Source organism: Hyperolius riggenbachi, chromosome 3, assembly GCF_040937935.1.
Source record: "Hyperolius riggenbachi isolate aHypRig1 chromosome 3, aHypRig1.pri, whole genome shotgun sequence".
Lineage (NCBI taxonomy): Eukaryota > Metazoa > Chordata > Amphibia > Anura > Hyperoliidae > Hyperolius > Hyperolius riggenbachi.
In genome coordinates, this window is record NC_090648.1 from 167,609,439 (window position 1) to 167,634,967 (window position 25,529).

Consider the following 25,529-nt stretch of genomic DNA (forward strand, 5'->3'; position numbering starts at 1 on the left):
GGGCTTCTAATGGCCCCCCGCAGACGTCCTGTGCCATGCAGCCAATCACCGATGCTCCGGTCCCCGCCTCCGGTTCACTTTTGGAATTTGCGACTTTTAAGTCGGAAAACCCCTGTGCCTGAGTGGCCATGCCCTCGCCCCCGCTGATACACTCCTGGTGACATCAGCAGGAGCGAGGACACGGCAACGCAGGCGCAGTAGTTTTCCGACTTTAAAGGCAGAAATTCCAGAAGTGATCCGGGCCGGAGCATCAGTGAGTGGTGGCGTGGGCACAGGACGTCTGTGGTGGACCATTAGAAGCCCCAGGTAAGTTCAACTCTTTCCCCCCCTACAGTAGTCCTTTAAATTATAGGTTTTGGCACTATTCAGGTGTGCTTTAAGCTATATACAAACATATCCCATGAAACATTCATTTATATCCTATGAAAGGCCATGTAAGAGAGCTTCAAGTAACAATGTAGTATGAGCACTTCATTCAATAGCTAGATTTAAAGGGAACCTGAAGTGAGAGGAATCCAGAGGCTGTCATCTTCATTCCCTTATAAACCATGCCAGTTGCCTGGCAGTCACGATGGGCGTTTGGCTTTAGTTGTTAATTGTTGGTGATTCACACCTGAAACAAGCATGCAGCCAGGGGAGTCACAGCAGAGTCACAGCATCTGATCTGCATGCTCATTCTGGGCCAGTCACTTATAATATTAGAGGAATTGTTTTAACACAGAAGTCAGGCAACTAGTAACGCTAATCAGAGAATGAAGAGGACAGCCTACACAGTCCTCTCACTTCAGGTTCCTTATAGAATCACAGGTTAAACACGAATGTGAACAGAGATCACAAGTAAACTGCCATACAAAGCGATCATGAAAGGTCAGTAGACACTCATCCCATGTGTGTACAGAGGTTAAGGCTTATGCACATTGCATATTATGGAATAGCACTTCAGAAACACTAATAAATCCACAGATTTCTACTTACCTTCAAGTAACTCTCTTTCTAATGCAGCATCTTCATCCTCCTCTTCGCTGGTCTGTGGAGATGGCTGACAGTTTCCCCTAGGTTTGGGTAGATTCAATAATTTATTATTAATTTTTAGTTTACATACTTAGTAGTTGATGCTTTATTTTATGGAAAGACCTGATATTAAAGAAGAATTGAAGTGAAAAAAAATACCCTCTACTCCAATACATTGATCACATCATTAAAACATCTAAAGGCAGACTCCTGTTCAGATAATGGAACTGGCCCACTTGTACCCACCTCTGAAATCTTATCATAGGTTTGTGCTGACAAGAAGCGGAAGCAAACTCAGCTCTTCCTGCATATCGGAATTTGTCCTTTCATCTGCACAAAGCAGGAGATGAGGTACAGTTTGCTAAGCAAACAAACGAGAAGCTTTTGTCACAACTTCCTATGACAAAAAATACACTATAGCTGCTACCATTACTAAGTGAAGTGTAACCAGGGGTTAATGGTGACTTATAAATAGAGGATATTATCTTGGGAAAAAGACAGGCAGGACAACTATATGTGCAAGAGGGAGTCCAGAGACGGGCTTTTGTTTTAAGTTATGCCAAACTGTAATTCTAGTTTAACTGTAACCATGATTTTGTAATTAGTTCTAGCATTTGATCCCAGGGCTGTGGAGTCAGTATAAAAATCATCTGACTCCAACTCCTCAGTTTATGAAGCGGGCTCTGACTTGGGCTATACTCTATATCACTGTCACTATGCACTATTAAAGTGGACCCAAATTAAAAATACAAGATTTCAGAAATAAAATGTATTTTCTAAATTATAATAATAAATAGCAGCTTTTTTCAGCTGCATGATGACAAATATAAAATATTTTACATTTATTAGAGGAACCCCTCCCTTCCTTTCATGTTGCTAGGACAGAATCCGGCAGACTGGTGGAGAAGATAAAAAACAAAAACAAAACACAGGCTGCTACTGATGATGTCACAGGGGAGGTGATCTCAGCTTGTGTGAGATTTCACATAGATGACCCCCCTGTAGCTGATGACAACAAACACACCCATGATCTAAAACCTCCTACTAAGCTCAGAAGTAATGGCTGCCACCTGTATAACCCTAGTTATGAAAAGAGAAGGGTGAAAAGCATGCACTGAAATGCTCATAGGCTTGAAGGAGTGTTGATTTATCTTTGTATGTGTCAGAGTGGTGCAACTAGATATTTTGAATTAAAAAAATGTTTGGTTTGGGTCCGCTTTAAGCACTGCACCTTTTTTATTTTCCTGATAAAGACTGTATTATGTTAATGTCGAATTGTTAGGGGTGATGTATGTTAAGGAGGTGATGTGTGGTGCACATAATTTGGGTTTCCCATATATCGTGGTTACACAGCTATACCTTATATATTCCATTACGTTGGATATGTGCACCTCGATTAAACTAATAGATGTATGTGCGCTTTAGCCTCATATATGGACTATAACGAATGGTAGGTGGATGATTCCCTATTTAGGGCTACACACACACACACACACACACACACGTCAACATCCCTACCATGTTTATACATTTAACTGTTTTGATACAGTTTATTAGAACATCTAGTATAGTCCAGTTGATTAAGGGTTTGTTTATCACCCCCACCACACTATATGTTTGGTGGAGGCTGTATGGCCCGGTTATATGTATATTTTAATTGGAACTTATTAAAGGTTATATTTTAGGTACTATAGATACCATTTAGGAAGGGCTTCTTAGGAGACTGTGGTCCAGTCTCAGTGTTTGGTATTTGCATATACCTAATACTACATCTTTAGTTGAGTTTTTGTGATAGTGGCAGGGGCGTAACATTTGGGGGTGCAGCAACTGCACCCGTGGGGGGCCCTCTGGGGCCCACTCAGGACCGTTTGGGGTGGGGGCAGGAGGGGTCGCAGCATGAGGGGAGAGCATTGCATATCGGCGGGGAGGGGGGACAACCCCCCTCCTCTCCCTCACCTCGGGCTCTCCCTTCTGCGCTCCCCTCCTGCATCTATTACTGGCAGCAGCGGCAGCAGCAATACATACCTCCATTCACCCCCGGAGGTCTCCGATCTGTAAGTGCTTTATGCTACTTCCCGTTTAAACACTGTCCCTTCTCCCCACCGATGTGCAATGCTCTACCCTCATGCTGCAACCCCTCCTGCCCCCCCCCCCTCATAACGGCCTTGATTCTTGCAGGGGGGGCCCAGTGAGTTCTAGTTATGCCCCTGGATAGTGGGCACCTATACTGGGGTGCTGTTACTGTGACATGGAATGCAAGAACAGGAAGTACATGCAGCACGTGGATTTTTTTTTTTTTAATGACTCCCAATGACTAAGTATTATACTCCAAGTATGCAATCCCTGCAGAACTGTTGTGAATCCACTGAGAACATTGAACACAGAGGTGTTTTATTTATCCCGCAAACCTGGTTCAGATCGTGCATGAAGAAAGTGTTACAAGAATCTCCTTCAGAAATTCTGGAATCATGTTACACAATTTCTAGCTAAGGTACTGTAATGACAGTTGGGGATTATTGTCAACGACACCTGTAGTGAGTATAAACAACTATTCTTCAGAATTGCTTTTTTCTACGCTAGTAAATGTTAACTATTTAAATGGAAATAATACTATGTTCCATCTTTGGACGATTTCAAAACCTTGGTCAATCAAAATTCCCTTATTCCTTTGTACTGTTTCACTTATCAAACCCGAGGTCACCCTGTTAAATTGGATAAGGTATGGGGTCGTTGGGTAGAGACTGGTCACACAGTCATATCTGACTTGGACATCACAATCAGTGTATCGGATCTGCATTTGTAAACGTTTACATTTTTCATTGCTCTATGTGCTGCTGGATTATTTATGGTAAATATCTGCAGCAGTTTGATCTATACTGTAAGGCCTAGTGCACACCAGAGCGGTTCGGCTGCGGTTCGCGATCCGCTTGCGGGTGCGGATCCGCTAGGGTAATGTATTTCAATGGGCTGGTGCACACCAGAGCGGGAGGCGTTTTGCAGAAACGCATACTCCCGGGCTGCTGCAGATTTTGGATTGCGGATGCGTTTCTGCTTCAATGTTAAGTATAGGAAAAACGCAAACCGCTCTGAAAAACGGCACTTCAGAGCGGTTTGCCAGGCGTTTTTTGTTACAGTAGCTGTTCAGTAACAGCTTTACTGTAACAATACATGAAATCTACTACACCAAAAACGCTTCACAAAACCGCAAAATGCTAGCTGAAACTACAGAAAAAGAAGAAAAAGCGTTTCAAAATCTGCTAGCATTTTGCGGATCTGCTAGCGTTTTTTGGTGTGCACCAGGCCTTTGTGCATATGTATTACTGGAATATGTATCTGTATTACTGGAATATGTATCTGTATGGGCATTGAGTGTGGTAGGGGTAGGGGTAGGTGTGTTTAAAGGTTGGAATTGTTATTTATTTTTGTGTATAAATCTCAATAAAAATTCTCTTTAAAAAAATTTGCCTGCAGAGTACCTTGCACATCATTCTTACATGTGCCCATAGTTAGATTGCCTAGGGCCTTGATGGATATTCTTTATTCCCGTCTGGACCCTCTGCATGTATAGAGTTAACTCTGTAACCAAGGACTAGTTTTGATGTCTATGTAACAGCTACTCTAGAGCTATATCCTAAGTTTAGTTAAAATTCATCTCTGGTGTACATAAAACAAACAAACTCAGAGGCACGCCAATGCTTAAAAGTTAGTGTCCCAACACATTCTCCAATAAATAAGATTCACTGGAACCTTATTCCTGGCCAGAGGCAGATGCCATCTTAATACAGCTTTAAAATACCTAAGCTTTGGCAGTGATTAAATATGTTACATACCGGTACTTTCAAATCAACAAGATTGTTATTTGTAATTTAAAGGAATGTGAGGAATCATAAACCGAGGAGTTGGATGATTTTTATACAAGCCCATCATCTATGCTGTTAGCAGAATAAACATTGATCAGGCTTGTAGGCTGATGAAAATACCTGAATAGCATATAGGCTGGCAGGATCACAATTAAAGGAGCATAACAGACAATATACTGTTTAAACCGCTTTGAAAATCCAGAAAATCCAGAAGTCAATTATATAAACCCAGGAACTAGACCAGATCTATTTACCTATGTGACTTGCTGGATTCTTGTTCGACCTCCACCTTCTCTTTGGCCTTATCCTCATCAGACTCTTCTGTAAGGTCAGATTCTTCACTGAAATGTCTGTAGAGTACACTGTCTGCCTCTTCCAGGCTACTAAGCAACTTCTGTGTGCTACTCTGAAAGTTCTTCTTTAGTTCTTTGGACAAGGAAGCCACGCTGTCTGAAATCTAGAAATAAAATGCACAGTACATTTATAATCTCACAGCTTTCTAATACAAAATATACATAAGAAAAAATATAAGAAGAATGTCATTCAAAGAACTCTGTATAAGAGTCATGGAGCTTCAGAATGTAACTCAGATGCTCCTCAAATCAGGACTGCTCATCCCGTTATTGGCTATATCTACTGTGTCGTTTAACAGTGAAATGCAAATATCCTTCGATTACTGAGAAGCTTGCTGGACTGCAGAGGCCATCTAAGCTCTCATGTGGAGCAAAGCCATTTGTACTGTACATGCTCTGGGTCATGGGGCTAGTGGGCCTGAATTTTCAAGTGGGATTTTACTCTGAAAACTAACATTTTGGTAACTATTCTTAGGTACATAAAATCACTTTTGGAAGTATTTCCGAGTATTTTTATATGTAAAAATGTTTATTTTCACTGCAGAGAGCAGTACAGCCTTGCTTATCTCTGGATAATTGGCAAAAGTAATCATTGCCAGCAAGAATTTCTCTACCTATGTCTTCATTCTGCCCTCTCCTTTTCTGCTAACGTGACTCAGCTGTGATTTGCCTTACATTATCCATCCTTGCTCACAGCCATCAGCTTGGCTCATTTTTCTAAGGGACCTGAATTACTTTACTATTTTAAACTCTATTTTCTTAACCAATTGTAATGTTGTAGTGTGAAACACTATGTCTGCCCATTCTAAAATAAACTAGATCAAAGAAAGACGTCCAGGAATATGAATATCAAAACTTGTATCACTCTGGAACTGGAGCCCTCAGGACTAAGGTTAACATACAACTTTAACCTTAGTCTGAGGAAGCTTTAGCTAGGTGAAACATGTTGATGTAGGTTGATGTTTTCCTATCTAGCACTTGCACTATGTATGTAGTCTTCAAATAGTGGTGTGACCACTGAGTTATACTAGTCAGTAGGTAGATGGGCATTACATAAATGTGAATACGGGCATTCTATGCATGTGTCTGGGCTATGTATTACTCGACCCTACTACAGAATCTCAGTGTTACATTTGTAGTGACACACTTTACAGTTTTGGATTATGTCTTATACACATAGACACCCCCCTTTTAATTGTTCAATAAAAGTTACCGTATTAGTCCTGAGGGCTCCAGTTCCAGTGTGGGACACATTTTGAGATCTGCCCTTTTTAGGCAATTATAGGTCAAGTAATTACTTTTGCACCTCATCCCTACCTTTCTTTGGTTTGAATATGTCAAAGGTAATAGTTTGCTCTGCTCCACAGGATGTGAATGTTTTCTGATCAGAGGAGCTGTATTTGGCCTGGCTCCAATCTGTAACAAGTGTACATCTTTCAGCAGGGCTGTGACGGAGAGATCAGGCTTCAGCTGCTCCAGGTAGGCCTGCAATTGCTCAATTTCATCTTGCTGTTCTTGCAGTTTATCACTCTGTAACATAAAAAATGGCTCTTCAGCATTCAGATTTACATGAGCAAGTAATTACCCCAATAACGCATGACTAAAGCTGAGCAAGTAAAAAAGTTTAACCACCTGAGGACCGCAGTGTTAAACCCCCCTATAGACCAGGCCATTTTTCTGTAAATAGGCCACTGCTGCTTTAAGGGCTCGCTGCAGGGCCGCACAGCATACAAGTGATCCCCCACCCTCTTTTCTCCCCACCAACAGAGTTCTCTGTTGGTGGGGTCTGACCCCCCCCCCCCCCCCCCGTGTTTATTTTATTTTTTTTATAAATATTTGTTGTTTTTTAATAAATTTACATATTGTATTTATTTTTTTCCTAACTCCCTACCTCCCCCCAGCTAGGCAATGACAGCAATTGTCTGTCATAGGCTTAAACCTATGAGAGCTGATCGCTCTCCTGTGTCCCAGGGGGACAGCAGTGTTACAGAGCTGTCCATAGTACAGCGCTGCCATAGATTGCAGCATTGTACAGCCTAATTAGATGGAGGTTTCACCGTCTACCAGTCTAACATGCAGTATGAGTGTGTAGGCAGTGAAAGGGGTATAATGCAGAGAAAGTACACCAGCTGTGTGAATGCATTACTAGGGAAGAAATCAAATGTATAAAAAGTTAGCGGTGCTGATAAATAATAGGTCACACAAAATCAATCTTTTTCAGAAATTCTGATTGCAAACAAAAAGACATTACATCCCTGTGATTATTCAGTTGGAATGGTGCCATCATATCATTGGCAGAAATACACACTAGTGCATATGCATTGCTGTAATACTGTATGGAAAGGCACGTTAAAGTGGATTTGAACTCATTTCCTTTTGGCACTAAAAGATTAGCCACAGCATGATACTCAGTGACCCAACAGAATTACATACAGTGGAGGAAATAATTATTTGACCCCTCACCGATTTTGTAAGTTTGTCCAATGACAAAGAAATGAAAAGTCTCAGAACAGTATCATTTCAATGGTAGGTTTATTTTAACAGTGGCAGATAGCACATCAAAAGGAAAATCGAAAAAATAACCTTAAATAAAAGATAGCAACTGATTTGCATTTCATTAAGTGAAATAAGTTTTTGAACCCCTACCAACCATTAACCACCCTGGCGTTCTGATTAAATCGCCAGGGTGGCTGCGGGAGGGTTTTTTTTAAATTAAAAAAAAACTATTTCATGCAGCCAACTGAAAGTTGGCTGCATGAAAGCCCACTAGAGGGCGCTCCGGAGGCGATCTTCCGATCGCCTCCGGCGGCAAGGAATAACACGGAAGGCCGCAATGAGCGGCCCTCCGTGTTTCGCCTCCCTCGTCGCCATGGCGACGAGCGGAGTGACGTCATGGACGTCAGCCGACGTCCTGACGTCAGCCGCCTCCGATCCAGCCCTTAGCGCTGGCCGGAACTGTTTGTTCCGGCTACGCTGGGCTCGGGCGGCTGGGGGGACCCTCTTTCGCCGCTGCACGCGGCGGATCGCCGCGCTGCAGCGGCGATCAGGCAGCACACGCGGCTGGCAAAGTGCCGGCTGCGTGTGCTGCTTTTTATTTGGTGGAAATTGGCCCAGCAGGGCCTGAGCGGCAGCCTCTGGCGGTGTTGGACGAGCTGAGCTCGTCCAGACCGCTCAGCAGGTTAAGAGTTCTGGCTCCCACAGAGTGGTTAGACACTTCTACTCAATTAGTCACCCTCATTAAGGACACCTGTCTTAACTAGTCACCTGTATAAAAGACACCTGTCCACAGAATCAATCAATCAAGCAGACTCCAAACTCTCCAACATGGGAAAGACCAAAGAGCTGTCCAAGGATGTCAGAGACAAAATTGTAGACCTGCACAAGGCTGGAATGGGCTACAAAACCATTAGCAAGAAGCTGGGAGAGAATGTGACAACTGTTGGTGCGATTGTTCGAAAATGGAAGGAGCACAAAATGACCATCAATCGACCTTGCTCTGGGGCTCCACGCAAGATCTCACCACGTGGGGTGTCAATGGTTCTGAGAATGGTGAAAAAGCATCCTAGAACTACACGGGAGGAGTTAGTGAATGACCTCAAATTAGCAGGGACCACAGTCACCAAGAAAACCATTGGAAACACATTACACCGCAATGGATTAAAATCCTGCAGGGCTCGCAAGGTCCCCCTGCTCAAGAAGGCACATGTGTAGGCCCGTCTGAAGTTTGCCAATGAACACCTGAATGATTCTGTGAGTGACTGGGAGAAGGTGCTGTGGTCTGATGAGACCAAAATAGAGCTCTTTGGCATTAACTCAACTTGCTGTGTTTGGAGGAAGAAAAATGCTGCCTATGACCCCCAAAACACCGTCCCCACCGTCAAGCATGGGGGTGGAAACATTTTGCTTTGGGGGTGTTTTTCTGCTAAGGGCACAGGACAACTTAATCGCATTAACGGGAAAATGGACGGAGCCATGTAACGTGAAATCCTGAACGACAACCTCCTTCCCTCTGCCAGGAAACTGAAAATGGGTCGTGTTCCAGCACGACAATGACCCAAAACATACAGCAAAGGCAACAAAGGAGTGGCTCAAGTAGAAGCACATTAAGGTCATGGAGTGGCCTAGTCAGTCTCCGGACCTTAATCCAATAGAAAACCTATGGAGGGAGCTCAAGCTCAGAGTTGCACAGAGACAGCCTCGAAACCTTAGGGATTTAGAGATGATCTGCAAAGAGGAGTGGACCAACATTCCTCCTAAAATGTGTGCAAACTTGGTAATCAATTACAAGAAACGTTTGACCTCTGTGCTTGCAAACAAGGGTTTTTCCACTAAGTATTAAGTCTTTTATTGTTAGAGGGTTCAAAAACTTATTTCACTCAATGAAATGCAAATCAGTTGCTATCTTATTTAAGGTTATTTTTTCGATTTTCCTTTTGATGTGCTATCTGCCACTGTTAAAATAAACCTACCATTGAAATGATACTGTTCTGAGACTTTTCATTTCTTTGTCATTGGACAAACTTACAAAATCAGTGAGGGGTCAAATAATTATTTCCTCCACTGTAAGTAACACTGTGCCGCCATGTCACAAAGTATGGGCACCAGGAGACTATGAAAGCACACAGGAAGGAGCGGGGCTGGCTAGTACATAGTTACACCACAGCATGCGGCCGAGCCACTGGTACTGGGAGATGAAAGAAGCACACAGGAGGTAGCATGTTGGCCGGACAAGTTCTCTCCGCTGCACTAATACTCTGCAGGGGCCCCAGGAAGCAGTATAGCTGGGCCATCACCAGTTCTAGGTCCCACCAGCCCTCCTTTTTGACCACAAAATTTTTTTTTAAAAAATTCCTGTCTTATCTGTAATATCGATCAATTTCTGACCGATCAAAATTGTGATCAGGTGGCATTGTTAGGGCTTTGATCGGTGTTCAAATATGCCGGGCAATATCGCACAATGTAGCACAATATCGCACAATAGCACCTTTAGTGTACTGATCAACCAAATGTCTTCAGTCTTTTTTTTTTTTAAAGTGGACCTGAACTTAGAACTTCCGCTCTGCTCTAAAAGATACAAAACAACATAACCTTTAGCGACAAACAATCCTTTGTTACAAATCCTGCAATAAATCTGCACTGTTTCTACTTCCTGCTTTCATGGAAGCAGACATTGTTAACATCCTGTGCTTTCAAATGAGCTTATCTGCCGTGGCAGTCAGCTGACACTGGGGAGAGATCAAATTGCAACTTGTGATTAGACACAGAGGAGGGGGAATTAGACAGGCTAAACTCTCTAAGTACATACAGGGTGCATTTCTCTATGTTTTCCTTCTGTCCTGTGCAAGAGTTCAGGTCCACTTTAACTAAAACTGCCAATTGTAAACAATCCTAACAGAGGTTTTACTGCGGTCTGTGAAATAAAAATCTTCTGGATGAGTTTTAGCAAAGGGTGAAATAATAAAACGCTGATTACAACAATGCAAGGAGTGTACAACTTGAAAATAATAGAGTTCTTGAAGAGGTAAAACAAGAAATTGGCTGTATAAATGGCTAATTTGTACACTGGATAAAGCGGGTACCTGCAGCTTGTATTGCTCCATGGCATCCTCTAATGCAGCCAGGAAGTCGGTGTTCTCATCCTCCAGCCTCTGGACTTTATTCCGCAGAGCATCAATGCACTTGTCTTTCTCACCATCACTTGTGGTTTTAAAGTTCAAGGTTCCCTACAATTAACACACAGATTAATGTCTGAGAATTATACTCAGTGTAAAGAAAAGATCTCAATCAAAGTCCTAATAGCTGTATTCAACTATTAAAGAAAAAATCCAAAGCTGCTGTGAATATACAGAGGCTGATGATCACTGCCTGATATAGACAAGAGCAAGATATGATTAGCGGTAACCCCGAGTCAGGCTCGGGACAAACATTCGCAGCTCAGAGCAGTAATCCAGAGTTGGATCCGTCGGAGGTGTGGAATATGCAGGGCTGCTGCAGATCTACCAAGCGGTATGATTTTTAGGGTCTGAAAGTCAGGGAAAAAATTGTACCGCTTTTGGAAAAAAAAAAAAAATCTAGAAAGAATCATACCGCCAGGGAGGTTAACGGGACTCAGAGCTGAAAATAGTAAAAAGATTTATACATACCTGGGACTTCCTCCAGCCGAGTGATCTCTTCCGTCCAGTGCTTCACCAATTCAATCTATTTAGGTCAGATATTGATTGATTTACCACTGGTTTTTAGCAGATTCAAACAGAGTGATAGAATCTGACAGATATCGATTGGAAAGATCGATAAGTGTATAGCCACCTTTACTCTGCAGCTACCTCCAGCAATACAAGGCTAGGGACGGGTGTTACCATATAACCACACTTCTATAGATTATCAAAACTTGAATAAAGCAGCAGGTGCATCCATTACGAAGATACATATTCATGCAAAAGTCTCACAAACACTACGAGTCTGCATCTAATATTCACAGCAGAGTTTATCTGGGGTTCAGAACCAGGCCCGCCATCAGGGGGGGACATCCGTGACTCCCGTCACGGGCCCGGGGCCTGCAGGGGGGCCCCATCCCCGCCGCGGCGCTGCGGGTGCCGCCCGGCCGCCGCTCAACCCCTCTGGCCGCTGCTCCCTCCCTCCATCCCTATAGCCGCCTCCGCCGCGTCAGACCTCGATCAGGCGGCGACAATAGTGCGGGCGCTAGGACCCAGCGCCCGCACTGATATGCGGAAGTGACATCACTTCCGCATATAGAGCGGGTGCGTCCGGTGCCCGCTCTTACTGGTCGGGTCGCCGCTGATCTTGAGGTCTGACGCTGGGCTGCTGGCTGCAAGGTAGGGGAAGCGGCGGCGGCTGGGGGGGGCTCCCTGTCACTCACTCACTTGCTAAAGGGGCTCCCTGTCACTCACTCACTAGCTAAAGGGCCTCCCTGTCACTCACTCACTTGCTAAAGGGGCTCCCTGTCACTCACTCACTTGCTAAAGGGGCTCCCTGTCACTCACTCACTTGCTAAAGGGCCTCCCTGTCACTCACTCACTTGCTAAAGGGCCTCCCTGTCACTCACTCACTTGCTAAAGGGCCTCCCTGTCACTCACTCACTTGCTAAAGGGCCTCCCTGTCACTCACTCACTTGCTAAAGGGCCTCCCTGTCACTCACTCACTTGCTAAAGGGCCTCCCTGTCACTCACTCACTTGCTAAAGGGCCTCCCTGTCACTCACTCACTAGCTAAAGGGCCTCCCTGTCACTCACTCACTTGCTAAAGGGCCTCCCTGTCACTCACTCACTTGCTAAAGGGCCTCCCTGTCACTCACTCACTTGCTAAAGGGCCTCCCTGTCACTCACTCACTTGCTAAAGGGGCTCCCTGTCACTCACTTGCTAAAGGGGCTCCCTGTCACTCACTCACTTGCTAAAGGGGCTCCCTGTCACTCACTCACTTGCTAAAGGGCCTCCCTGTCACTCACTCACTTGCTAAAGGGCCTCCCTGTCACTCACTCACTTGCTAAAGGGCCTCCCTGTCACTCACTCACTTGCTAAAGGGCCTCCCTGTCACTCACTCACTTGCTAAAGGGCCTCCCTGTCACTCACTCACTTGCTAAAGGGCCTCCCTGTCACTCACTCACTTGCTAAAGGGCCTCCCTGTCACTCACTCACTAGCTAAAGGGCCTCCCTGTCACTCACTCACTTGCTAAAGGGCCTCCCTGTCACTCACTCACTTGCTAAAGGGCCTCCCTGTCACTCACTCACTTGCTAAAGGGCCTCCCTGTCACTCACTCACTTGCTAAAGGGCCTCCCTGTCACTCACTCACTTGCTAAAGGGCCTCCCTGTCACTCACTCACTAGCTAAAGGGCCTCCCTGTCACTCACTCACTTGCTAAAGGGCCTCCCTGTCACTCACTCACTTGCTAAAGGGCCTCCCTGTCACTCACTCACTTGCTAAAGGGCCTCCCTGTCACTCACTCACTTGCTAAAGGGGCTCCCTGTCACTCACTCACTTGCTAAAGGGGCTCCCTGTCACTCACTCACTTGCTAAAGGGGCTCCCTGTCACTCACTCACTTGCTAAAGGGCCTCCCTGTCACTCACTCACTTGCTAAAGGGCCTCCCTGTCACTCACTCACTTGCTAAAGGGCCTCCCTGTCACTCACTCACTTGCTAAAGGGCCTCCCTGTCACTCACTCACTTGCTAAAGGGCCTCCCTGTCACTCACTCACTTGCTAAAGGGCCTCCCTGTCACTCACTCACTAGCTAAAGGGCCTCCCTGTCACTCACTCACTTGCTAAAGGGCCTCCCTGTCACTCACTCACTTGCTAAAGGGCCTCCCTGTCACTCACTCACTTGCTAAAGGGCCTCCCTGTCACTCACTCACTTGCTAAAGGGGCTCCCTGTCACTCACTTGCTAAAGGGGCTCCCTGTCACTCACTCACTTGCTAAAGGGGCTCCCTGTCACTCACTCACTTGCTAAAGGGGCTCCCTGTCACTCACTCACTTGCTAAAGGGGCTCCCTGTCACTCACTCACTTGCTAAAGGGGCTCCCTGTCATCACTCACTTGCTAAAGGGCCTCCCTCTCACTCACTTGCTAAAGGGGCTCCCTGTCACTCACTCACTTGCTAAAGGGGCTCCCTGTCACTCACTCACTTGCTAAAGGGGCTCCCTGTCATCACTCACTTGCTAAAGGGGCTCCCTGTCATCACTCACTTGCTAAAGGGGCTCCCTGTCATCACTCACTTGCTAAAGGGGCTCCCTGGCACTCACTCACTACCTAAAGGGCCTCCCTGGCACTCACTCACTACCTAAAGGGCCTCCCTGGCACTCACTCACTACCTAAAGGGGCTCCCTGGCACTCACTACCTAAAGGGGCTCCCTGGCACTCACTACCTAAAGGGGCTCCCTGGCACTCACTCACTACCTAAAGGGGCTCCCTGGCACTCACTCACTACCTAAAGGGGCTCCCTGGCACTCACTCACTACCTAAAGGGGCTCCCTGGCACTCACTCACTACCTAAAGGGGCTCCCTGGCACTCACTCACTACCTAAAGGGGCTCCCTGGCACTCACTCACTACCTAAAGGGGCTCCCTGTCACTCACTCACTACCTAAAAGGGCTCCCTGTCACTCACTGCCTAAAGGGCTCCATGTCACTCACTACCTAACCTGGGGGTCCCTGTCAGAATCCAGGTGAGAGGTGTCTACCATAAGGGGTCATTCTGCCTATTTATGTGAAATGCTGTCTATTTATGTGCCTCATGACTGCTGAATTTGTCTTGCTGGGGGCCTAATGATTGAATTTTTACTTGTTGGGGGCCTCATGATTTGTTGGGAGCCTCAAGATTACTGAATTTGTCTTGTTGGAGGCCTCATGATTTGTTGGGGGCCTCATGATTGCTGAATTTGTCTTGTTGGGGGCCTCATGATTGCTGAATTTGTCTTGTTGGGGGCCTCATGGTTTGTTGGGGGCCTCATGATTGCTGAATTTGTCTTGTTGGGGGTCTCATGATTGCTAACTGCGAGACTATGGGAAAAGCTGAATCATTACCATATGAGACAATAGCATTAAACCTACTTTTTTTTAGCTTTTTTAAACAGAAAAGAAAACTGGGAGGTTCTAAAAAAATGATGGAGCACTTCCTCCTTCCGGCTTGAAGGAGGAAGTGCTCGATATCGAGGCTTGCAACGCGTCCATTCGGACACTTGCACCTCGTTGAAACGCTGGGCGGAGAGTGGCGTTCTGGGTAATTAACCCCGCCGCATCTAGCCGCTCAGCTGTGGCAATTGGAGCTAACTTGAATCACGAGTATCCACTGTGGTTATTCGTGATTAATTTGTGGACAGCAAGCCTCCAACTAGCTCTGCCAACATGTAATGGCTACGCACATTTCTCAGTTTGGGGGGGGGGGGGGGGCCCAGACTGATGATTTGTGAGGGGCCCCAAAATTTCTGATGGCGGCCCTGTTCAGAACTATAGTTGAGTAACATTACATATCACTGGAGGCAAGTGGGATGGATCCCAGACACTGTTCATACCCCTATCCCCCCTGCAGTTACACAAAATATACACACCAACAGTCCTGGCTCCAGAAAACATGGATAGAAAACATGGATTGAATAAAGCTGTTCAGACAGAACGAACGAACGGACAAGCAATCGGACATGTCAAACGTAGGATCTGTTCAGACTGTTGTGTCCAATGCAGTGACCAAACATAAAATCTCATCCTGCACGACTTTTATGGATGGAAATCAGACGGTTAGCAATGCAACAAACACCCATAGAGAACTGTACTGTTTATGCATTTCATCTTGTCTGAGTCACCATAAGGCCCTGCACACTGCATGCGATTCCGATTTTTAATTGGTTTTTACACCCGATTCCGATTTTTAATCGTTACTGCATGCTGCGTTTTTTCCTGTTTTTCTGTTAATTGTATTCAGGGAAAATCGGAATTTCACATCGGAATTGCAAAACAGATTTGCAGTGTGCAGGGAGCCTTATAATGATTGTCTTAGGAATGCAAAAATGTTGTTACAGTCAATGTAAAACAAATCAAAACGATTCTTTACAGTACATGAATAGTACTTGAAACCTATTGTTACTTTAGTCAAATGTGCCCATTTAGATGTTAATCCTACATCAAGTAAGGAACACTATAAGAATTCTATAAAGAAAAGTGAGCCTAACTGATCAAGACCATTCCATGAAAACTGGAGCAAAGGTGAAACAGACACTACCAGGCATTACCAATCAGAATCTTGGTTTCCTTTTATAGTTAAAGTGGACCCAAATTAAAAAATACAAGATTTAAGTTTGGGGGGATTTAGATAGATTAGAGCAGCGGGAATGCAGCGGTTTAGTTAGGGCTAAACACTTTTACTACATAAAAAGAAGCTTTTTTTGAGACTTCAGAGTCTCTTTAAGCAATACCAGTTGCCTGGTTATCCTGCTGATCCTCTGCCTCTAATACTTTTAGCCACAGACCCTGAACAAGCATGCAGCAGATCAGCAGTTTGACATTTTGTAAAATGTGATCAGCTGCATGCTTGTTTCTGATGTGATTCCCACACTACAGCAGCCAACTAGATCAGCAGGGCTTCTTGCCACACTTTCACATTATCCTTAAAATCCACAAAAATATAAAAATTGGAGCAGATGTAGCTAACGGTGCATGCATACACATGCAATTCTGATTGGTTAGTTTTACCACTTCCGTGCAGTAGGAGAGCTTACCTACGCAATCAGTTCATAGTATGCATAATCCGTTGGCCCTCATACTACACAGAGGTGGTAAAATTGGCCAATCAAAATTGAATGTGTGTAAGCGCCCTAAAATAAAATGCTTTTTGTGGATGGCCAATACATGAATACGTTAGTTTCAACACATTTTGTTGCTAGAAGTTCTTTTGCATCTAAACCAGAGACAGTTGGAGGATATGTACGGTAATTGCTCTTTTTTGCAAGATCACTGCAAAATATTTTTAGCAAGCTAAAATTGGCTTTCATGAGCTCATAATGCAAGGACAATACTGTGAAGTGCGGCAGGGAGACTACCCACCACTTTCACAAAGGGATAAACCGTTTACAGCTGTTCTTCCCACGAATTAGGCTGCTCACATTCGTGGTCCAGAGTCAAGATTTCCACGGAACTGTAAAGCCATCTCCATGCTTAACAACCAACAGCTGTTTAGCTCGTACAGGCTGATCATTTACAGATTGATGCTATTTAAATTGTCTTACACGTTTTTATGGCAGAATAAATCATTCCGTTAAAAAAGTATTCATGACATGAACATTAGTCTCATGTCTCCAGTTAAATAGTACAAAAGCACACACATACAAAGATGTGAGGCATGTATGGTTTATGAAATGTGTCCATAACATTTAGGATTTCAGAGGCAAAGCACACACAAAAAAACCCTAATCATAGCACAATAGTTTTTCCTGCGTGTTTCCTCTACTTTGTTTGTGCAAATGCAAAAAACAAAGCAGATAGTGCATTTTCCAATTGCTGGAAATCGAACTACAGTAGTGAAAACTCCGCACCACAAACTACATTACCACACCGCCATCCATGCGATCTGCAAACCGCATGTGTTGCTAAATTGGGAGTGAAGGGCGTGCAGTGTGAATAGGCCCTGTGTTGAGAGGGCATAATTACAGTCTCAGCCACCACTAGCGCGAGCATGTTCACCTGCAGACTGAGAACTTCTATGGACACCAAAAATCACTTTGGGAAGGGCAGTGTGCTAAATGGACATGGAATTGCTCTAAAGTGCTAATATCAATGACTCTTGCAGGATGGAAACTGTATATGGACCAGTTCCTGGACAAATGCGTAATATTTTGCTTCTCTATAAATGCAATAAATAAATAAAATGAGAGTTATGGCAGTGTCTGTAGTTGGTATATAGTAAAAATATAGTATATAGTATACATTAGACACCCATTTTATTATTACTGGGCACCTTGTAGTTATCATATAATTTGGTATAAAGACCTTTATCTTCCAGCACAGGCCACACTAAGGCCTCTTTTTCCACGAGCAGTTGAACTGTATGCTCAGCAAGCTGTTGCCAGGCAGCAGTAAGCAGTAACCAGGCAGCAGTGAACAGTAACCAGGTAGCAGCTAGCAGTTGAGAGAGTTTAAGAGGCATTTTGCTGCCTATCAACTTCCCGTGGAAAAGAGGCTCAAGTTCTCCCATCTAGAGCATGTGAATGCCTGTTGCTAAAGTACAAATAAAGAATAAAGAATAAAGAAGAAATGAAGGCAGCACACCACAAGCAATGCTTAAAGTAAACCTGAGGCAGCAATAAACAAAAAGAAAAAAAAATGATACCTAGAATGTAGGGAAGACCTCTGGATTAGGGATGGTCAATAAGATGCAAATAATTTCAAGTAGATGCATTATTATGCAACTTTATGCAGCTTGACCATGAACCAAATTCTGCAAAATCCTGTATAAACTTGAAATTTGCATCTCACTGACCATCCCTACTCTGGATCACCCTCCTCAGACTATCGCCACTGCCTGGTACCCTTTTGAAGATCACGTCTGTCTTCCTCTTGGTGCACGAGCGCGGCCACGCTACACCTTGATGAGCACAGCCACGCCAGCGAAGTAACACACATGGATGAGCAGCTCCAGCTTATGGTACATGTGCAGTATGGCAGTGCTCGTGCATAAAGGAGCCACATAACATATCCAACAAGCTCTTGTAAGACTTGCCCCAGGGGTCTGCACACGGAAATGGTGGTGGCCAGGAGGATATGGGAAGCCTCTGCAGCATCCAGAGGCTACTTCTTCATTAGGTATGTCATTTTTAATCACACCCCTCAGGTGCACATTAAAAGTAATGTATGAAAGAACATATCACACGTTTCCAGCATATCTATGGCTTTCATCAGGCACAGCCCAAAACATGTTGAGTGGTACGTTCCTTAATACATTGCTTTAAAGTGAACCTGAACTCATACACAGCACACAAGGAAAACACGGATTACGTATGCAAAAAAATAGCGGGAGTGACGCCAGTGCAACCGAAATTTTTCATTTTGAGAATTATTGTTATGAAAATGATCCTGAAATTATTTTTGAAAATGATCATTTTAACATTTATTGTTTGGGAAATGTATAGTTTTTGTATTTAAGTTATTGTAAGGCCTCAAGAAGGCGGGTCTTAGCGTTAGGCATCAGTAAGGAGGGTTTTAGGGTTAGGCGTTAGGAAAGGGGGGTTTTAGTTAGGTGTCAGGAAGGTGGGTCTTAGGGTTAGGCATCAGGAAGGAGTTTTTAGAATTATGTGTAGGGAAGGCGGGTCTTAGGGTTAGGCATCAGTAAGGAGGGTCTTAGGGTTAGGCATCAGTAAGGAGGGTTTTAGGGTTAGGCATTAGGAAGGGGGGTTTTAGTTAGGTGTCATGAAGGTGGGTCTTAGGGTTAGGAATCAGGAAGAAAGGTTTTAGGGTTAGGAACTATAGGGGATAGGGTTCTGTGTGAGAGTAGGGTTAGGTTTAGTTGTAGTAAAATACAGGTAATGTATACCAGTGTTTTACTGTTGTCATTACCACTGTAAATACTTTTGTGTTTATTTAGTGCCCAATATACAAAGATATTTCTCTTTACACTTATTTAGCTTCAACCCATGGCATTTTAAAACTGTTCTTTTACCCTATTTATTAGTCTAATAGAGATATTTATGATAAAAGTGCAGAGTAATGAATGACCTGCAGTCATTGAAAAGCAATGGCAGAACAATAAAAAGGGAACTTTATGCACCATTTTAGAATGCACAGAAATGCAAATCTGCATGCAGGGTTTTTAAATCACTTTCCATCCTAAACAAACATTGGCTCAGAGGGAAATGATTTCAGTCACTGAGTAAAGTGCCAGTCCACTTGAACCTGTGCTAGAATTTAATATACCCGTTAAAAGGCAGTCCTATCACATAGGGGCCTATTAATTAATCATTGCTAATTACAACAGAGAGAAAAGCCTCCCCGTGGCACTCCTGGATAGTGCTGTATAGCATGAACTAAGTCCCGCAGGGCAACCGCTTCGCGGTATTAGTTTTTGACCCTGCAAAGTTTGGCATGCGAAAGCAGATGCGTTTCTGCATGAGCAATGCCTCATGATAAGCCATTTTAGCCAGATTTGCACAGCCAGACTTGAAAGGGTTAAGCTTGGTGTTGAGCACGCATACATTTTCTTGTAGTTAAGCCTATTTATTAATCAGCATTATTTCGACTGAAATAAAGCTATGTTTCAGACTAACAGATTTATAAAAGCGGTGATAAGCCTGACCACTGTTTTATATGATTGCCAATTTAAGCAAATATCTGTCACACAAAAAAAACAAAAACAAAAAACAGTGGGAGCTCCTCTGGAGGACAGGAACGGAGTTACCACTTTTGTAAATCACTGCAAAAACTGTCAGACCTACATAGCTCACAATTGTCCTTCTTTTGGAGGGACAGTCCCTCTCTGGGTACTCAGTCCCTCTGTCTTCCTCATTTTACCCTCTTTCAAGACTCATGTACAGATCTGCGTAAATATATGTCGTTTTCCACTGAAAAATTTGCTTAAATGACTATAAACTGTATTCCTATCTTTTAAATTGATATATTTCTTATATTCGAACATTAATATAAAGGAAAATGAGCCAGGATAGAAAGGACCAATGTGGTTTGAATTATAAAACATATTTTTCTTGTGAAATGGTCATGACATTTGTGATTAGTGGTGTGCCAGGGCCATGCAAGGACATACCTTAAAGAGACTCTGAAGCGAATAAAATTTGCCATTTTTACCTTGTTATTCGCGCCAGTAGTCTCATCAAAAGTAAACCGTTACATCCCTGCTGCAAAACGAGGAGTTTAGACCCCCCAAATCCCCAGGCAAAGATCCACGACCAACTTGGTCGTGGATTTTGCTGTGCTGATAGGCAGAGCTTTCAGTTTCAGCTCTGCCTCTCCTGACGTCAATCGCAGTGCGGATCTCCGCCCCTGGGGGGTCTAAAGCACTCGTTTTTCGGCAGGAATGCGGCGGTTTACTTCTGATGAGAGTACTGAAGCGAATTATAAGGTAAAAATGTCAAAATATTTTCGCTTCACTCTCTCTTTAAGTGTCCCTCTTTGTTATCTCACAAAGTTATGGAAAGGTATGGAACTATATAAAACTGTGTAAAGAATAATAGAAGAGAGATGATGAAATGCGATTGTTTGCTTGTGATTAATACCTTGCTTTTCACCTGCTTCCTGCTGAGCTCTGCAGTGGGGTCCTCAACAGAAGAACTTTCTATACCACTATCCAAGCCAGAAGCTGATGTAACCTCACTTCTCTCCTCCTCTACAGTACACATCCAATCCCTGACCCTCTGGACCTGAGCAGCAGAAAGGCCTCCTTCCGAGAGAAGGTCCATGAGGAGGAGGTAGCCTGTGTCTGTACATGTCCTGTAATGGGCGCACTCAGCCATTAACCTGGAAACGTGATCTTCAGTGGACCTATGGGCTGCATGCTTGCTAGGGTCAAACCTATTGAGTATGCGAGTTTCGGAGCGATGTCTCTGTTCCAGAGCACGCTGCAGGGATTTTATTTGTTGCTGGAGGTCTTCCACACGTTCTGCTTCTCTCTTGCAATTGATGATTGCTTTGTTCTTTATATTTTGGGCTCGGCTGGCATAGTTTAGCGTATTCAGTGTTTCATCGAAATCAGAAGCAGAAGGACTTATGCAAGAAATCATCACAGTCTTGGCATTGCCTCCCAAGGAATCCTTCAAAATTCTACAGGCAGAAAAGGAAATTAACAGTTTTAATCAACCCAGTTTCCATGCTGTAAACATAGCTGAACTAAAGAATCTCCAAAACAAATAAACATTAATTATGTAAGAAGTCTGTAAGCTAAAGAAAATAGTTTATTGATATAATATACCTCCTCTCCCCAAAAAAACAGTTTCCTGGCTGTGGTTCTGATTCTCTATCAGATCAGAAAGGTCAGAAGAAAGTCATCATACCTGAACTGCATGCACAGGCAGGGCAGTTTCTAGGGGAAAAAAACCAACAACCTCACATAGCAAATTTGTGAAATGTGCCCCCCCCCTCCCCAGCACACTGTTGCAATGTGGTAGCCAGATGTGCCCACCAGTGGTAGGCCAGGGTGCCCTCCCCCCCCCCCCCCCCCCCCCAAATTAGGGTAGCACAGTGTAGCATCAGGCATCTGTAAAGAGAGGAGAGTGTCTGTTCCACTGTGCACATCTGCCTGGCCCTGCTACCCCCCCCCCCCCCTCCATGTGGGGAGCCACCCGCACATAAAAAACGGCACTGGTTGCAGGCAACTAATCTAGACAGTGATAGAGAACAAAACAATCAGTGCCAGCATTTGTTTAGGAAGTTAATCACTTATGCTGGGCATAGACAGTTCATTTGTGTCCTTATTAATCGAGCCGCTGATGGCTCAATTGATAATATCTGACAGGTCCAATGACCCGCGGCCCGCCCGATAGATTCCCCGCTCGATCCCCACCGGCGGACAATAGCAGGGAAACGAGCGTCTGATAAAGAATGCCCGCGGAGACGAGCGTGAATCGATCCGCGCTGGCTCGATACCAGCGCATTCTCGAACAGTCTATGCCTAGCGTCAGACCATAGTTCCACAACCCTGTCCTCAAGGCCCACCAACAGTACATGTTTTGCAGAAAACCACAAACATTCGTGTCAAGTAATTAGTGTCTCAGCAGAGCCGATTCCTACCTCTGTGGATTTCCACAAAATGTGCACTGTTGATGGGCCTTGAGGACAGGATTGGAGAACACTGCCTTAGACAACAGTTTGCGTCTGACTTGTGCAGACGCATCACTAGCCTCAGGGGCACTTTTGGGTACTCTAGCTAAAAAATGGGTGTGGCCATGCACCAGAATGTGGGTGTGGTCATGGGTGGAGACAAACTTCCATTCACTTAACAGCGGGCTAAGTAGGCCTGCCCAGGAAAATGTTGGATGAAGCTTCCCTCGCCATAATGAAAAATGCATCATATCACATAATGGGCTCGACTCTCCAAAGCGTGATAACTGCTATCACACTTGCACGTGAAAAGTGCACATGATCGCATGCAAATCTTTGCTTATCACACTAAGTAACGCTGTTCGCACGCTAACCTTTGCGCGCAGCAGCTCCTGTGATAGCAGTTATCACGCTTTAGAAAATCAAGCCCAACAGTGTCACTTAAACATACAGTGGTTTGCAAAAGTATTCGGCCCCCTTGAAGTTTTCCACATTTTGTCATATTACTGCCACAAAGATGAATCAATTTTATTGGAATTCCACATGAAAGACCAATACAAAGTGGTGTACACATGAAAAGTGGAATGAAAATCATACATTATTCCAAACATTTTTTTTACAAATAAATAACTGCAAAGTGGGGTTGTGCGTAATTATTCAGCCCCCTTTGGTCTGAGTGCAGTTAGTTGCCCATAGACATTGCCTGATGAGTACTAATGACTAAATAGAGTGCACCTGTGTGTAATCTAATGCCAGTACAAATACAGCTGCTCTGTGACGGCCTCAGAGGTTGTCTAAGAGAATATTGGGAACAACAACACCATGAAGGCTAAAGAACACACCTGACAGGTCAGGGATATAGTTAATGAGAAATTTAAAGCAGGCTTAGGCTACAAAAAGATTTCCAAAGCCTTGAACATCCCACGGCACACTGTTCAAGCGATGATTCCGAAATGGAAGTAGTAGGACACAACTGTAAACCTACCAAGACAAGGCCGTCCACCTAAACTCACAGGCCGAACAAGGAGAGCGCTGATCAGAAATGCACTCAAGAGGCCCACGGTGACTCTGGACAAGCTGCAGAGTTCTACAGCTCAGGTGGGGGAACCTGTCCATAGGACAACTATTAGTCATGCACTGCGCAAAGTTGGCCTTTATGGAAGAGTGGCAAGAAGAAAGCCATTGTTAACAGAAAAGCATAAGAAGTCCCGTTTGCAGTTTGCCACAAGCCAAGTGGGGGACACAGCAACCATGTGGAAGAAGGTGCTCTGGTCAGTAGAGACCAAAATGGAACTTTTTGGCCAAAATGCAAATCACTCATGAACACACCATCCCCACTGTCAAATATGGTGGTGGCAGCATCATGATCTGGGGGTGCTTCTCTTCAGCAGGGACAGGGAAGCTGGTCAGAGTTGATGGGAAGATGGATGGAGCCAAATATAGGGCAATCTTGGAAGAAAACCTCTTGGCGTCTGCAAAAGACTTGAGACTGGGGCGGAGGTTCACCTTCCAGCAGGACAACGACCTTAAACATAAAGCCAGGGCAACAATGGAATGGTTTAAAACAAAACATATCCATGTTTTAGAATGGCCCAGTCAAAGTCCAGATCTAAATCCAATCGAGAATCTGTGGCAAGATCTGAAAGCTGCTGTTCACAAATGTTGTCCATCTAATCTGACTGAGGTGGAGCTGTTTTACAAAGAAGAATGGGCAAGGATTTCAGTCTCTAGATGTGCAAAGCTTGTAGAGACATACCCTAAAAGACTGGCAGCTGTAATTGCAGCAAAAGGTGATTCTACAATGTATTGACTAAGGGGGCTGAATAATTATGCACACCCCACTTTGCAGTTATTTATTTGTAAAAAAAATGTTTGGAATCATGTATGATTTTCTTTCCACTTCTCATGTGTACACCACTTTGTTTTGGTCTTTCACGTGAAATTCCAATAACATTTATTCATGTTTGTGGCAGTAATGTGACTAAATGTGGAAAACTTCAAGGTGGCTGAAAACTTTTGCAAACCACTGTAACTAGGCAGAGTTACCTGGCTTCTGTGCTGGCTGGTCTGTATTTCTGCTGGGTGAGGTGGCCTGCGGCCAGTCCCCCCATAGCATTCCTTGACCTTCTATTGGAAGGTGGGAGCATGGGAGGACGTCCTATGCTCCCACAACTCCCAGCATGCCCCCATAGAAGAACCACAGCTCCCTGCATGTCCCCATAAAGGCACCACAGCACCTAGCATAGCATTACAACACCCAATATGGCCACATAGAGGCACCATAGCACCCAGCATACACCCCATTGCTGTGTGCTGTGGTGCCATGCTGGGTGCAATGGTGCCTTTATGGGGCACTCTGGGTGCTGTAATGCTATGCTGGTGCCTCTGTGGGGCATGCTGGGTATTATGTGGTGCCGTGCTGTGGCACCTCTACTTTGCCTGGGGGACATCTGGAACAACAGAATACCAGAATAGATCCGGGGCACGTGCCACTGACCTTTGGGGCTAGCAACACCCCTGACTAGCCTAGAGAGTAGAGACTAGCGATATGTCTGTTACCATGGAAAGGGAAGAAGGGACAATGAGCAGCTCACAGCAGAGTAGCTTCCATCAGGTGGGGTGAATAATTTTCTAGTATTTGTATGGTTGGGCCCTAGTACTAGCTTTTTGATGCATTATATGTACAGTCACTGACTAGTGCAGAAAAAAAAACTCTTTGACATGTTTGTGCAGTTTTAACCGACTACATTTAGTGCTTAAAGAACAAATTGGGTAGCTTTCAAGGACACTGATGAGTTGCATGTGATTGATAACCTCAGCAAAGTGAAAGTCTATTAACCCTTTCAGTAATTTTACAAAATAACTGTTTGTCCGTACAGGTTTTCAAGAAGAGCAGAGGGGAAATACCATCGATTATGAGTATAGTTTAATCACAGAAATCCGCACTCATTTGACTCTGCTCAGTGACAATACTCCCTGCTGGGAGTCGGGTCACACCATTCACACTTGCTGCGTCGCTCATTGACTTGCATTGCTGCACAATCC

General features: G+C 44.4%; 1 protein-coding gene across 2 annotated transcripts in view; it reads right to left on the reverse strand.

Annotated features, from left to right (window-relative positions):
• Window positions 1-25,529, reverse strand: part of KIF7 (kinesin family member 7) — a 68,196-nt gene that overhangs the window by 25,465 nt on the left and 17,202 nt on the right. For both annotated transcript variants that reach the window (XM_068275198.1, XM_068275199.1), the window contains exons 5-9: window positions 20,945-21,488; window positions 10,804-10,947; window positions 6,542-6,754; window positions 5,126-5,328; window positions 976-1,052 (exon numbers count right to left, since the gene is read on the reverse strand). In XM_068275198.1, coding sequence (XP_068131299.1) covers window positions 976-1,052; window positions 5,126-5,328; window positions 6,542-6,754; window positions 10,804-10,947; window positions 20,945-21,488 — 1,181 coding nt within the window. The remainder of the gene's footprint in view (window positions 1-975; window positions 1,053-5,125; window positions 5,329-6,541; window positions 6,755-10,803; window positions 10,948-20,944; window positions 21,489-25,529) is intronic.